The 14,299-nt window shown below is 41.8% G+C and overlaps 1 protein-coding gene and 1 long non-coding RNA gene across 18 annotated transcripts in view; both read left to right on the plus strand.

Moving 5' to 3' along the window:
* Positions 1-14,299, plus strand: part of Hace1 (HECT domain and ankyrin repeat containing, E3 ubiquitin protein ligase 1) — a 115,457-nt gene that overhangs the window by 59,936 nt on the left and 41,222 nt on the right. For 12 of the 17 annotated variants that reach the window (XM_006256595.5, XM_006256597.5, XM_039098889.2 and 9 more), the window contains 4 exons: positions 534-630; positions 785-886; positions 1,978-2,084; positions 6,600-6,771. In XM_006256595.5, the coding sequence (XP_006256657.1) occupies positions 534-630; positions 785-886; positions 1,978-2,084; positions 6,600-6,771 (478 nt within the window). The remainder of the gene's footprint in view (positions 1-533; positions 631-784; positions 887-1,977; positions 2,085-6,599; positions 6,772-14,299) is intronic. The other 5 variants (XM_063279320.1, XM_039098894.2, XM_063279321.1 and 2 more) reach the window with 1 other exon arrangement.
* LOC134483835 (uncharacterized) lies at positions 6,778-11,557 on the plus strand. The gene is made up of 2 exons (XR_010060918.1): positions 6,778-7,560; positions 7,600-11,557. It is a non-coding gene; the product is annotated as an uncharacterized LOC134483835 (long non-coding RNA).

Below are 14,299 nucleotides of genomic sequence, written 5' to 3' on the forward strand. Positions count from 1 at the left end.
TTACCTGAGTGTATGTCTGTACAGCACTTGTGCTTGTTGCCTGTTGAGGACAGAAGAGGGCATTGAATCTCTTGGAACGTGAAATGAGTTACACTCAGTTGTGAGCTTGCACATAGGCACTAGGAATTGAACCCTGGTCCCCTGGAAGAGCAGAGGTTCTCCTAACGGCTGAGCCCTTTCTCCAACCTCCTAGATTATTATTCTTAAGTTAGTTCTGGTCAATTGGTATGTGTATGAAGGGCAGTCTTACTGTTGTCATAAATTATCAATAGAAAGATAAGACCTATCATAATTGCTCACTAAATTCATAGCAGAGCACTAAGAATGTCTAATTCAAATTGGCTATACGTGATGTTTACACAGTGCCACTGGCTGAAGTACAGTGAGCTTGTTTTTAACTTGTTTACGTTTCTGGGAAATCTGCGTAGTCCTTGTTGCCGTGAAGCGAAGGCCTCTGTAGGGGAGTCTAGTGTTCTAATTTAGAGGGAAAAGTTAAAAGAGCAGGCTTTTAACTTGATTCTGTTTCTATACAGTCATGGCCAGAGAGATACTGCGCAGATTCTTCTATTACGAGGAGCCAAATATTTACCAGATAAAAACGGAGTAACCCCTCTGGACCTGTGTGTGCAGGTATGCTTTCAGAGTGTCATTCCAACCCATTAGTTATAAACACTGAAACCACAATTCTGTAACGAAGAGGGTAAAGATGTTTAGTCTGTGACAAGTATGATCTTTAAAAGTCTCTTTGCTTTTAAACCTGAATAATTGTAGATTTTGTTTGTAGGGTGGCTATGGACAGACTTGCGAAGTGTTAATTCAGTATCACCCCAGGCTTTTCCAGACGATTGTTCAAATGACGCAGAATGAAGACCTTCGGGAGAACATGGTAGCGTAAGCTTGCTGATAGGCTGTAAATGAGGCGTGATTAAATCCTGTTACATCGTGCAGTCTGTAACTGTAATGACTTATTGAGTTATAGTGAACTCTTGGTATATGGGGATTCTGCAGCTAAAAAACCACAATTAAACATGGTCAGACTTTTGGTCATTATTCCCTAAAACCCACAATTAAACATGGTCAGACTTTTTGTCATTATTCCCTAAAAACCACAATTAAACATGGTCAGACTTTTTGTCATTATTCCCTAAAAACCACAATTAAACATGGTCAGACTTTTTGTCATTATTCCCTAAAAACCATAATTAAACATGGTCAGACTTTTTGTCATTATTCCCTAAAAACCACAATTAAACATGGTCAGACTTTTTGTCATTATTCCCTAAAAACTATACTATAGCAACTATTTACATAGCATTTATATTCTATTAGGCATGACAGACTATGTGAACAGGATTTTAAGCTACGAGAAGATACACATCGAATATGTTTAGTTGCTATGCCTTACCGAGAGTTTGAGCTTCTAGAGGTTTTGGGTACCAGGAATATGTAGTGTAGTTATACACAATACCACATCTCACCTGACACCGCCCTCTGAATCACCCGAGTGGCTCTTTGGTCTGTCCTTATGATAACTCTCCTCGTGGATAGAGGACAGGACTGAAGGAGGAGTGCTGTGTAATGACGGGTAACCACTTGATCACTGAGCTCTTTCCTAGTGCTTTGTGCTGCTGGGGTGTAACCCTGGGGCCCCATGCCTGCTGAGCTGTATCTCCAGCCCCAAGCTCAGTGTCTGTGAAAGCGATAGTCCTGGAAGAATTGTAGCGTAAACTTCAGAAGTTTAGAATTAAATTTTTACATGCATGCTTGATTTCCTCTGTGTATTTTTTAAGTGGATAATTTTGAAGCATCTTTTTCTATATTGGCTCTTAAGTTTATGTAAAGTATAATAATTGTAAAGTTCTTGATTCTAGTTAACTGGCTTCAAGGCATTTAAACAAATCCACGTGTATATATTGATATAATTTAATGGATTATTTACTATGTAATCACTTTCGTTTTTAATTTGTGTAAACCCAGTTACGGCAAGTTCTGCAGCATTTGTCTCAGCAGAGTGAAAGCCAGTACCTAAAGATCCTGACAGGTCTTGCTGAAGTTGCTACAACAAATGGCCATAAACTGCTTAGGTAAGCATTTCGGTGACTCAGTGGATAGCATTTGCAGGCAAGCATTCCAGTGAGTCCGTACATGTAGTGTCTGTCCGCTTGGCCTCCTCAGGAATCAGCTGTCTTTTGTCATTGACGAGCTGTTTAAATATTTGCTGACTTACCCTGTTAGTTACCTTTCTAGACTGCGATAATAAAACACCTTGTCTTTGGCAGCTTAGACAAGGGTTATTTGGCTTACCGTTGTTGGCGGATAAGAGTCCATTGTGGCAGGGGAGTGTGGCAGCAGGCAGCAGGCGAGGCAGCTGGAGGAGAAACTGAGGGTCCACACCTTGACTCGAAACAGGAGGCAGAGAGCAGGCTCTAAGGGGTGCACATTTTTAAACTCAAAGCCCCTGTCCAGGTCAGTCATGTACGTCAGTAACAGTAAGGCCACACCTCCCGAGTTCCTCCAAAGTGCCCCCAACCTCAGCATGCAAATGCCCAGGCCGTAGGGCCATCTCATTTAAACCGCCACATTTACAGTTTGTCATTTTGTTTAAAAAGCCCAGGCTGGTCAGCTTGTTCACGAGACTTTATAAAGAAACCTAGATCACATTAATGTGAGTTTTGTTAAATGATTACTTAAGATTTGTCCTATAGGTAAATGTGTGTGAAGAAGACACTATTATCTTGGGTGTGGTCATACTTCTTTTCAGTCCGGGAAGTTGGAACCAAAAGTAGGAGGACCAGGAGTTTAAGGTCACCTTCAGCTACATAGGGAGTTTGTGGCCAGCCAGGGCTGCATGAGAAAATCGTCCAGGAATCTGAATCTCTGCTTTGTAAGATTAGGTGAATCCCCCACTGTTTAAATGTTCAGTATTCCTTCATGACTCATTATAAAGGTTTTTTTTCTCTGTACTGCCTCTCCCTAGTTCAGTTTTTAATTCCTTTTAGATTCTATGTTTTTAATAACCAGTTGCTAGGTCTAAGGAGCTAAGCTATATATTATTTGCTTTTATGTATAGTTTATATATATGCTCTGCTTCTTTGTATATGATTAGCCACTCCTATTAGGAGAATGGGCAGCTGTTACCAAGGACTTCATGTGTTACTTTCTTACAGATTTGACCTCTTCCTATTTGAATGCATCCTGTTTGCATTACTCTTTAATTATTCCTACAGTGACAGTGACAGTGACGGTGTGTGATGACCTTTCACCTTCGTAGTGGCTGCAGAACCTTCCTCTTTCTACCATGCAGAGTCTGTGAAAACATGAACAGAAAGCTACATTGTCAGAGTTACTGTTATCTCCATGAAAGTCGATCTGCCCCAACCCTTGCCTTCTCTTCTCCATCTCAGTAGGGTCGTGCCGTGTAGCTCAGGCTGGCTTTGAACTTGTTATCTTCACATTGCTTGCTCTGATGTGGGAATACATCTGTGAGCTACTTCTTCTTGGCTCCTCTGTGCTCCTGTACTCTCTACTTGAGAGGTCGTCTGTTTCAGACCAGCACCACCTTCTTACTTGATCATTTCTCCCAATTGTCTTGTGATATCTCTTTGGAAGTGTTTTTAGATTCTTCTATCTTCAAGTCTCATTGGCACCGAGGTTTCCATAATGTGCTCCTCTCATTTTCTCTGGTCATCCCCAGTTGTTCATATATTGAATGAAAGACTTAGCTAGGCTAGTTAAAACATAGGAGGAAAGAAGTGGAGGGGACAAAGGGGACCGTATTTGATCAAAATGAATTTAAATCAGATTCTGAATTAAAAACATATGCATAGTTATTTCCATTCAGCTCTTTTATAATACAATGAGGTATAATTTGTGGTTTTAATATCATACGTTAAAAAACAAAAACCAAACAACAAAACCCCCCATGGGCTCTGGGCTTTGGAGTCATCCAGATTCAGTTGTAAGTTTAGGCACTGTTTACTAATTTGTCACCCACCAGCTTTGACATCCAGGTTAAACTGAGGCAGGTGAAGAGTCAGTAATTAGTAAGTATACTTTTGAAAGTGAGTAAATTTCCTTAAAGTTTGTATCTCAAGGTAATATTCTTCATAGTTTGTGGTGTATTGGTGGCATATTTATTGGTTATATTCTGGGTGCTTACAAATTAGAAATTCACTGATTCATAAAAATAAAAATCTAATAGTACACATTAGTGTATACTTTGTGGGATACATTAACACATGTTTTTTTGTTTTTTTTTGTTTGTGCATTTATAAATATTATGATGTTGGAAAATAATACAGCCACATGTCAAGAACAGAATATGGCATCTTTTTTTTTTCTTGAGTATTTCTTATTTACATTTCGATTGTTATTCCCTTTCCCAGTTTCCGGGCCAACATCCCCCTAACCCCTCCCCTTCTCCTTCTATATGGGTGTTCCCCTCCCCATCCTCCCCCGATTGCCGCCCTCCCCCCAACAATCTAGTTCACTGGGGGTTCAGTCTTAGCAGGACCAAGGGCTTCCCCTTCCATTGGTGCTCTTACTAGGATATTCATTGCTACCTATGAGGTCAGAGTCCAGGGTCTGTCCATGTATAGTCTTTAGGTAGTGGCTTAGTCCCTGGAAGCTCTGGTTGCTTGGCATTGTTGTTCATATGGGGTCTCGAGCCCCTTCAAGCTCTTCCAGTTCTTTCTCTGATTCCTTCAACGGGGGTCCTATTCTCAGTTCAGTGGTTTGCTGCTGGCATTCGCCTCTGTATTTGCTGTATTCTGACTGTGTCTCTCAGGAGAGATCTACATCCGGTTCCTGTCTGCCTGCACTTCTTTGCTTCATCCATCTTGTCTAATTGGGTGGCTGTATATGTATGGGCCACATGTGGGGCAGGCTCTGAATAGGCGTTCCTTCTGCTTCTGTTTTAAACTTTGCCTTCCTATTCCCTGCCAAGGGTATTCTTGTTCCCTTTTTAAAGAAGGAGTGAAGGATTCGCATTTTGATCATCCTTCTTGAGTTTCATGTGTTCTGTGCATCTAGGGTAATTCAAGCATTTGGGCTAATAGCCACTTATCAATGAGTGCATACCATGTTTGTTTTTCTGGGTTACCTCACTTAGGATGATATTTTCCAGTTCCAACCATTTGCCTATGAATTTCATAAAGTCATTGTTTTTGATAGCTGAGTAATATTCCATTGTGTAGATGTACCACATTTTCTGTATCCATTCCTCTGTTGAAGGGCATCTGGGTTCTTTCCAGCTTCTGGCTATTATAAATAAGGCTGCTATGAACATAGTGGAGCATGTGTCCTTGTTATATGTTGGAGCATCTTTTGGGTATATGCCCAAGAGAGGTATAGCTGGGTCCTCAGGTAATTCAATGTCCAATTTTCTGAGGAACCTCCAGACTGATTTCCAGAATGGTTGTACCAGTCTGCAACCCCACCAACAATGGAGGAGTGTTCCTCTTTCTCCACATCCTCTCCAGCATCTGCTGTCACCTGAGTTTTTGATCTTAGCCATTCTCACTGGTGTGAGGTGAAATCTCAGGGTTGTTTTGATTTGCATTTCCCTTATGACTAAAGATGCTGAACATTTCTTTAGGTGTTTCTCAGCCATTCAGCATTCCTCAGCTGTGAATTCTTTGTTTAGCTCTGAACTCCATTTTTTAATAGGGTTATTTGTCTCCCTGTGGTCTTACTTCTTGAGTTCTTTGTATATTTTGGATATAAGGCCTCTATCTGTTGTAGGATTGGTAAAGATCTTTTCCCAATCTGTTGGTTGCCGATTTGTCCTAACCACGGTGTCCTTTGCCTTACAGAAGCTTTGCAGTTTTATGAGATCCCATTTGTCGATTCTTGATCTTAGAGCATAAGCCATTGGTGTTTTGTTCAGGAAATTTTCTCCAGTGCCCATGTGTTCCAGATGCTTCTATAGTTTTTCTTCTATTAGTTTGAGTGTATCTGGTTTGATGTGGAGGTCCTTGATCCACCTGGACTTAAGCTTTGTACAGGGTGATAAGCATGGATTGATCTGCATTCTTCTACATGTTGACCTCCAGTTGAACCAGCACCATTTGCTGAAAATGTTATCTTTTTTCCATTGGATGGTTTTGGCTCCTTTGTCAAAAATCAAGTGACCATAGGTGTGTGGGTTCATTTCTGGGTCTTCAATTCTGTTCCATTGGTCTATCTGTCTGTCTCTGTACCAATACCATGCAGTTTTTATCACTATTGCTCTGTAATACTGCTTTAGTTCAGGGATAGTGATTCCCCCTGAAGTCCTTTTATTGTTGAGGATAGTTTTAGCTATCCTGGGTTTTTTGTTATTCCAGATGAATTTGCAAATTGTTCTGTCTAACTCTATGAAGCATTGGATTGGTATTTTGATGGGGATTGCATTGAATCTGTAGATTGCTTTTGGTAAAATGGCCATTTTTACTATATTAATCCTGCCAATCCATGAGCATGGGAGATCTTTCCATCTTCTGAGGTCTTCTTCAATTTCTTTCTTCAGAGTCTTGAAGTTCATATTGTACAGATCTTTTACTTGCTTGGTTAGAGTCACACCGAGGTACTTTATATTGTTTGGGACTATATGTTAACAGTGTGTTCCGGTTGGTCTCCAGTCTGTCCAGCAGCTACGAGGCGCAGATGAAGAGCCTCCTGCGGATCGTGAGGATCTTCTGCCACGTCTTCCGCATTGGCCCCTCGTCTCCCAGTAACGGCATGGATATGGGCTACAATGGGAATAAGACTCCAAGGAGCCAGGTGTTCAAGGTCAGCAACGTCGTTACGATGGCCGTAACACAGCGTCAGTCATTAAAACTGTGGCCGGGCACGTTGGGGTCCTAACTGGGTTACGTATCCTCCTTTTCAGTTTTGTCTAATGAACAGGATTTAATTGGTAAGCTTTTCAAGTTTGTCTTACATGTGCATTAGTGCCGTTCGTGTTTTTACGGATAGGATAGTTAGTATTAAAGTAATTGTACTGAATTACAGTTTGTTTATTTATTTTACACAGTAATAGATGTTGAAGCCAGGTCCTTCTATGTTCAGTGCAAGCGTTTGACCATACTGACCTGTTCCGTGTTTGGTAGCTGAGGCAGGCCTTGAATTTACCATCGTCCTGCCCCTCCCAAGTAGCGGATTACAAATCTCAGCCACCAGGTCTAGCTCAGATGATGAATTGTTAATGCAGAATATAAGCCATCATCTTAAAAATGTGTTACTAGAAGATAAACAATCCGGTTTTGTTCATTTGTATTCTGTATGTGCTGTGGTTTATGTCTGTGCTATGTATTTTATAGGAAAGGCTATTCTTAATAGCTCTGTTAACATTCCTGGGATTATTTTAATGAAGATTATTTGAGACTTTTAAAGAATACTTGGATTACTTTGACTACCTCTCCTAACACGTATCATTGTTATTACCCATGTCGAATCACGGGTTTATGAACTAGCCGAGCCTCTGCTGATGCTGATCTTCATGTTACATCTTTAATGTAAGGCCATGGTCTTGATCTTCATGTTACATCTTTAATGTAAGGCCATGGTCTTGATCTTCATGTTACATCTTTAATGTAAGGCCATGGTTTTGATCTTCAGCACAGCATAAGTTAAGCAGTAACAAGAAGGAAGCATGTCTGTGCACAGCAAATGTTTTTCTCGTGAGTCACACTTCACACTGTTTGTTTGTATTATCTTTAAGGGTAGTAAGAGGTTTCTGTGTTATAAAATTTACCTTTGAGGTTCACAAAGACAATATTTCTTAAAACAACCTTTAGGTTTTATCTCCAAGTAAGAAAAACATTTTTATGTAGTATCACTTGAAAAGATTTACTGTTTATAAAGATTCTATGTTGATATTATATGCTAAATAATTCTGGTTATTATATCTAAATCTATCTTACATGAAACTTTTGACATACTTAACAGATAAGTGGCTTACAAGCCTTTTGATACTACATTAAAATGATTTGTGTATTATTACTTGGTGTGATGTGTGTATTTGGGTGCAGGCTTGTGGAGATCACAGGCCAACTCTTGGGAGTTGGTTGTGTCCTCTCTGCCTTTCTGTAGGTCCTAGGTATTGAGCGAGTGCTTTACCTGTGAGCCCTGCTGACCGACACTGCACTTCTGAACCTGAGACTAGGTGTGCAGCCCCTTAGAAACGCTTCTGTTTATCTGCGTTTTGTCCTCTTTTTTTCTTCTGGAATCAGTACAGGAAAGATAATTTTCAGCTATACATATGTTTCTTTTTAACCTCTTTTTTTCACCTCTTGTGCCACCTTCTGGAAGAAGGAAACCAAGCATTTTTTGAATCAAATTTGGTTTCCAGGTCCTGTTTTCTTTAGTTGGGATTGGCAGTTTACTACTGTTGTAGCTGTTGATTGGCTACTACTGTTGTAGCGTTTCCATCCAGGCAGCTAATCTGCTCTGTTCTCAGTGCTTTTCTCAGTGAGGTTTGCTCCTCACATGACATCGTATGATGTTGTTCCAAATGAATTCTGGCATGGTTTACTGTGTTAGGACGGATTCCCTGGATTCTACTTTCTATGGAGCCGTAATGATGGTAGGAAATTCTAGTAGGTTTAGACAGTGGTCACTGCTTCATTATTCTTGACATTTGACTCTGTCTTGCTAATGGGCTCTGTAAACACATGACAGTTGGCTCAATGCTAGTTTCTGTATAATCAGTACAGGCTCAACTGTAAGTATGTCAACGACACTGTTTCCTGTGCTCTCCCATTGTGTTTTTCAGCATTGGTACTTAAATGTAGGTCCTCACATATGCTAGTGACATGCTGTTTCTCTGTCTAATGAAATCCAGACTTTGTGTTTTGTCAAATAGTTCTGGGTTTTCTTTCCTTTTAGTTTTTGCTGTACTGGGAAATGAACCCAGGACCTCATATATTTTAGGCAGGTGCTCTGTTATTAAGCTATATTCTGACCATTTAATAGTTTTTAATTAAAGAGTATTCATACCATGTTTTGATTGTGTTGTCCCCCAAGTCCTTCAAGATCCCCCACCCTGCCCACCAACCTTTATGTTCATTATGCCTTGTCTTTCCCTTCCTTCTCCCGTCCTTCCTCTCAATCAAGTGAAAAATCAACAAATCAGTAAGAAAAAACATAATAAAACAAAACCAACAAAAAGTCACACCCCGAAAAAAAGAAAAAAACCCAGAAACAAAACAGATCCTCTTGTGTGGGCCAATTCCTCCTGGTAACAGGGCTTGTCCAGTAGTGTGGTTGGTTCACCCAGTGTCATTCCACTGTAGAAAGCTGAGTTTCCATTTCAACGCAAGGATCAGTTGTAAATAGCTTCTTGATTAGGGGTGGGACTCCATATCCAGTTGCCCTCTCAGTGATAGGACCCTGTCTGGGTTATCCCTATGTAGGGCTTGTGTATGCTTCCTCAGTTTGCAAGTTCATGTGAGTATCAATCCTGCTGTGTCTGCAGAACACTGTTTCCTTAGGTCATCTATCACCACTGGCTCTTAAGCATTTCCACCTCCTCTTTGGATAGTTCCCTGATCCTTGAGGGAGGGGTTTTTACAGTTTCCACTGCTGTGAACAAATGGGCGTTTAATTAGGGCTGCCTTACAGGTTCAGGGGTTCAGTCTATTATCACCGTGCATGGCAGCATGCAGGCAGACACAGAGAAGGAGCTGAGGGTTCTACATCTTGATCTGAGGGAAGGCAGGGGAAGACTAGCATCTGCAAGCAGCAAGGAACATGAGCATAGGATCTCAAAGCCCACCCCCACAGTGACACACTTCCTCCAGCAAGGCCACACCTCCTAATGGTGTCATTTCCCACGGGCCAAGCATATTCCAACCACCACAACATCCATTCAAGACTAAGTGCTCCGAGACCTGCTCTGTGCATTGTCTAGTTGTGAGTCTCTGTGCTGACTCCTATCTGTTGTGAGAAGTTTCTCTGATGAGTGTTGAGCACAGCACCGAATCTGTGGGCATCACCTTTTTTTTTTTAAAGATTTATTTATTATATATAAGCACATAAAATCTATCTGTCTGTCTGTCTGTCTGTCTGTCTACCTATCTATCTATCTATAGCTGTCTTCAGACACACTAGAAGACGGCATCAGCTCTCAGTACAGATGGTTGTGAGCCACCATGTGGTTGCTGGGAATTGAACTCAGGACCTCTGGAAGAGCAGTCAGTGCTTTTAACCACTGAGCCATCTCTCCAGCCTGGATATTACCTTTTAATTAACTAATTTTTTAGCTTAATTTTTCCTTTTATTGAGAATAGATTTTTTCCTTTCTAATCTATATGGTTTGTGGTTTCTGCTTCCTCTATCCTAGCTCCTCCCAGCCTCCCCGTCCATTCAAATCCACACCCTCTTACTGGCAAACAAACGGGTTTCTGTGGGACAGTAGTGAAGTGAAATAGGATAACAAACACTAGCATCAGAATAGGACAAAACAAAGAAACAAAAGGCAAGGAGCCCAGGAAGCAGACCCTTGTTTGCATTCAGGAATCCCCTCACAAACACTAAACTTAAATCCCTCTTATAACTGCAGAGGACCTGGAGCAGATGCGTGCAGGCCCAGCACGCGGCCTCAGTCTCTCAGTGCACAGGACCTTTGTTCACTTTGGTCAGAGCCTCTGTCTCCGGCTCCCGTTCCCTCCCGCTCTCCCACTCTTTCTGCCTCTTCTCGCTGATCCGAGGGGAAGGATTGGATGGATGCATCCTGTTTAAGGGCTGAGTGATCCAAGAGCTCTCATTCCTTGTACAATATCTGCCTGTGGGTTTCTGTATTTTTTCCAAATGCTGCAGGAGGAAACTTCTCTGGTGATGGTTGAGCAAGGCACTGATGTGTGAGTAGAGGAGAATTCCTTCAGGAGTCATTTATTGCTGTATTTTCCATTCCTTTCCTTTCCTTTTTTTTTTTTTTTTTTAAGGCTAGTATTTGGTTTTACTCTAGTTCTTGGTCACCCATCAGTGTTGGGTGTGGGTTCCAGATTGTGGAGTGGGCCTTAAGTCAGATCAGTTCCTGGTTGGTTACTCCCACAAACTTTGTGTCACTGTTGCCTTCGCATCTGTTGTAGGCAGGTCACCGTAATGGGTCGACGGTTCGTGTCTTAGTTGATGCTGATTTTCTCCCTTTGGTTGCTTGAAGAGTAGTACCGTTCTGTACACTTAGGTGTGGCAGCTGCCCGTTCTGTGTGGGTACACCGAGTTGTATGTGAACTGTCTTCACCAGTGATGCCTCGCTGTTGCTGTGTGGACAGTGACCTGTAGTTTTGGCACCAGCCTGGTTTGTTTGAGGGAGGGAGGTGGAGTTATATGGGACTTCTTTGGCTACCAGCTCAATTAGATGCATCTCATTCTCATCATTGGGATTTTCATCTGGTGACGAGAGATGGCTGGATGGGGCTTTGACTCCCCATTACTTGGCAGTTTCATTTAGATCTTCATCATATATGCATATATTTTAGGAAGATTGTACTGTGTTAGGTTTCTGTAATACTCCTCGAATGTCCCTTAATTTTAGTGATCTCCCTGTTCCTTCCCTCATCCCCGTTCCCTCCCCTTCTTTACTGTCCTCCTATACCATTCTCCCCCTCCCCTTCCTTCCATAACTATCTGTTCTACTTCACTGGAGTCCCTTACTGTATGCCCACCCTCTGTGGCTGGATGGACTGTAGCCCGGTTATCATTGACTTAACAGTCAGCATCCACACTTGGAAGGGGTTACTTCACTTAGGATAATAGGTTTTGGTTTTATCTATTTACCTGCGAATTTTATGGCTTCGTATTTTCTTTATCCCTTCATCTGATGTTTACCCTTTCTGGCTGTATGACTAGAACGGCAATGAAATGGTTGAACAAGTGTCTCTGTGGTAGGATGAAGCATCCTTTGGGTTCATGCCCCAGAGTGGTATAGCTGGATCTTGAGGTAGATCAATTTACATCTTTCTAAGAATCTACCACGCTGATTTCTACAGTGGCTGTATAAGTTCACACTCCCATCAGCAGTAGAGGAGCGTTCCCCTTGCTCCACATCCTCACCAGCGTGAGCTGTCAATTGGTTTATTGATCTAAGCCATTCTGACTGCTGTAAGCTGAAATATCAAAAGTAGTTTTGACTTGCATCTTCCAAATGACTAAGGATGTTGAACATTTCTTTAAGCATTTCTCAGCCTCTGAGTTTCCTCTATTGAGAATTCTCTGCTTAGATCTGTACCTTAGTTTTTCAATTGATTGTTTGCCTATGCCTAGTGTTTTGGGTTCTCTATTTGGATATTGGCTCTGTGCTGCATGTGTAGTTGGTAAAGCCCTTCCCCATTCTGAGGACTGCTGCTTTGTTCAGCTGGCCATGCCCTTCTGTGCAGGTTTTCGGTTTTGTGAGGTTCCCTTTATCGTTGCTCTTACTGCCTGTGCTGTAGTGTTGGCAGATGGTCTCGAGGTGCCAGTGAGTCCAAGGCCATGCACACTTCCCTACATCAGACTCGGTGCATTTCGCTTCATGTTGAGGTGTGTGATCCATTTGGAGTTGAGCTTTGTGAGGGTGATAGGTCTGGATCTATTTGCATTCTGCTGTGTGTGTGTGTGTGTGTGTGTGTGTGTGTGTATGTGTGTGTTTGTGTGTGTGTCTGTGTGTCTGTGTTTATGTCTCTGTATGTTTGTGTGTGTGTGTGTCTGTGTGTGTGTCTGTGTGTATGTGTGTGTGTGTTTGTGTGTGTCTGTGTGTCTGTGTGTATGTCTCTGTGTGTATGTGTGTGTGTGTCTGTGTGTATGTCTCTGTGTGTATGTGTGTGTGTGTCTGTGTGTATGTGTGTGTTTGTGTGTGTGTCTGTGTGTCTGTGTTTATGTCTCTGTATGTTTGTGTGTGTGTGTGTCTGTGTGTGTGTGTCTGTGTGTATGTGTGTGTGTTTGTGTGTGTCTGTGTGTCTGTGTATGTCTCTGTATGTTTGTGTGTGTGTGTGTGTCTGTGTATATGTCTCTGTGTGTATGTGTGTGTGTGTCTGTGTGTGTGTCTGTGTGTATGTCTCTGTGTGTATGTGTGTGTGTGTCTGTGTGTATGTCTCTGTGTGCGTGCGTGCGTGTGTGCGTGCATGCGTGTGTGTCTGTGTGTGTGTGGGTTGGAATCAGGTGTCCTTCCATGTGTGGAGTTTTTGTCTGGGTTAGTTCAGTTCCATTGATGAAAGTGCACTTGTCTTGGTGTCAGTTCTATGCTGTATTTATTACTATAGCTCTGTAGTACACCTTTCAAATTAGGGATGCTTTATTTCAAGTTTTTCAATATTTTTGTCATGATTATTTTTATTTAGAGGCCAGTTCCTCTTCTGTTTCCTACAGGCAAATGTGACCCCTGTTCTTCTGCTTGAAAGTTTATTTCTGAAGTAGTTTGCTGGCATACAGAGAACAGGAAGAACATACATGTAGTTTACTGTTTCGGTCATGACGAGGAGCCCTTGGATTGTGACTCGAGTCCTGAGGCATTTTCAGTGGTGATCTGTTAGTGTCCGCGTCCGCTGGTTCTTTCTAACGCCACAGCTACTCTAAATCTTGTAACCGTGAGGACTGACTATTGGAAAACCCTCTTTCTAGGCTGAGGGGTGCTCATTTCAACTTCACTGAAGGTGAACCTAATTTCATTAGGAAGAGGATGCTCTGGTTTCCTGCATACCTTGAGCATAGAGCCAGGGAGCGAAGCTTCTGTTCCGTGTAGTTGTCATTAATTTAATTTTGCTTTCTTGCTTAATGTATAAACAGAAAAAGTAGAGATAAATTGTTTGCAAATTCAGTGGGTAAAGTGCTCAGATTTACAGAAAGCTGAAGTAAAGCGAGGGAGGGAAGTGGTGAAGGCGTTGTTATTACCTCTGGATAGGTGGGATCTTCTGGGTAGAGCAGGTTGCTTGGCCAGCTTCTGAGGCTGCAGACACGGCTGTTTAGTCTCTTTCCATGGGGTTCACCAAATCAAGGTGACTTAGTTGTTATTTTTAGGTTAGTTTAGGTCTTTCTTAAATCTTGGCTCAGTTTATAGTTTCTGTAATTACTCAGCATTCACAAGTAAGAGTAAATACTCAGTGCAGGAGGATGGCTAGTTCTTGATAGGAATATTTAAATGTGTATGACATGAAGGGATGTTTAATCTGTGCTCCCTTTCAAATTCAGTGGCTGGCCATGGTTGTGGTTGTGCTCTTTGTAAATAATTGTTGTTGGTCATTTATAATTCACCTCTGATACTTGGTCTGTGATGGTGTAAAGTATAATAAAATAAAATGTATGCATAATTACCTCAGAGGAGACACTTCACTCTGCTCAGCAG

This window comes from Rattus norvegicus, chromosome 20, assembly GCF_036323735.1.
Source record: "Rattus norvegicus strain BN/NHsdMcwi chromosome 20, GRCr8, whole genome shotgun sequence".
Lineage (NCBI taxonomy): Eukaryota > Metazoa > Chordata > Mammalia > Rodentia > Muridae > Rattus > Rattus norvegicus.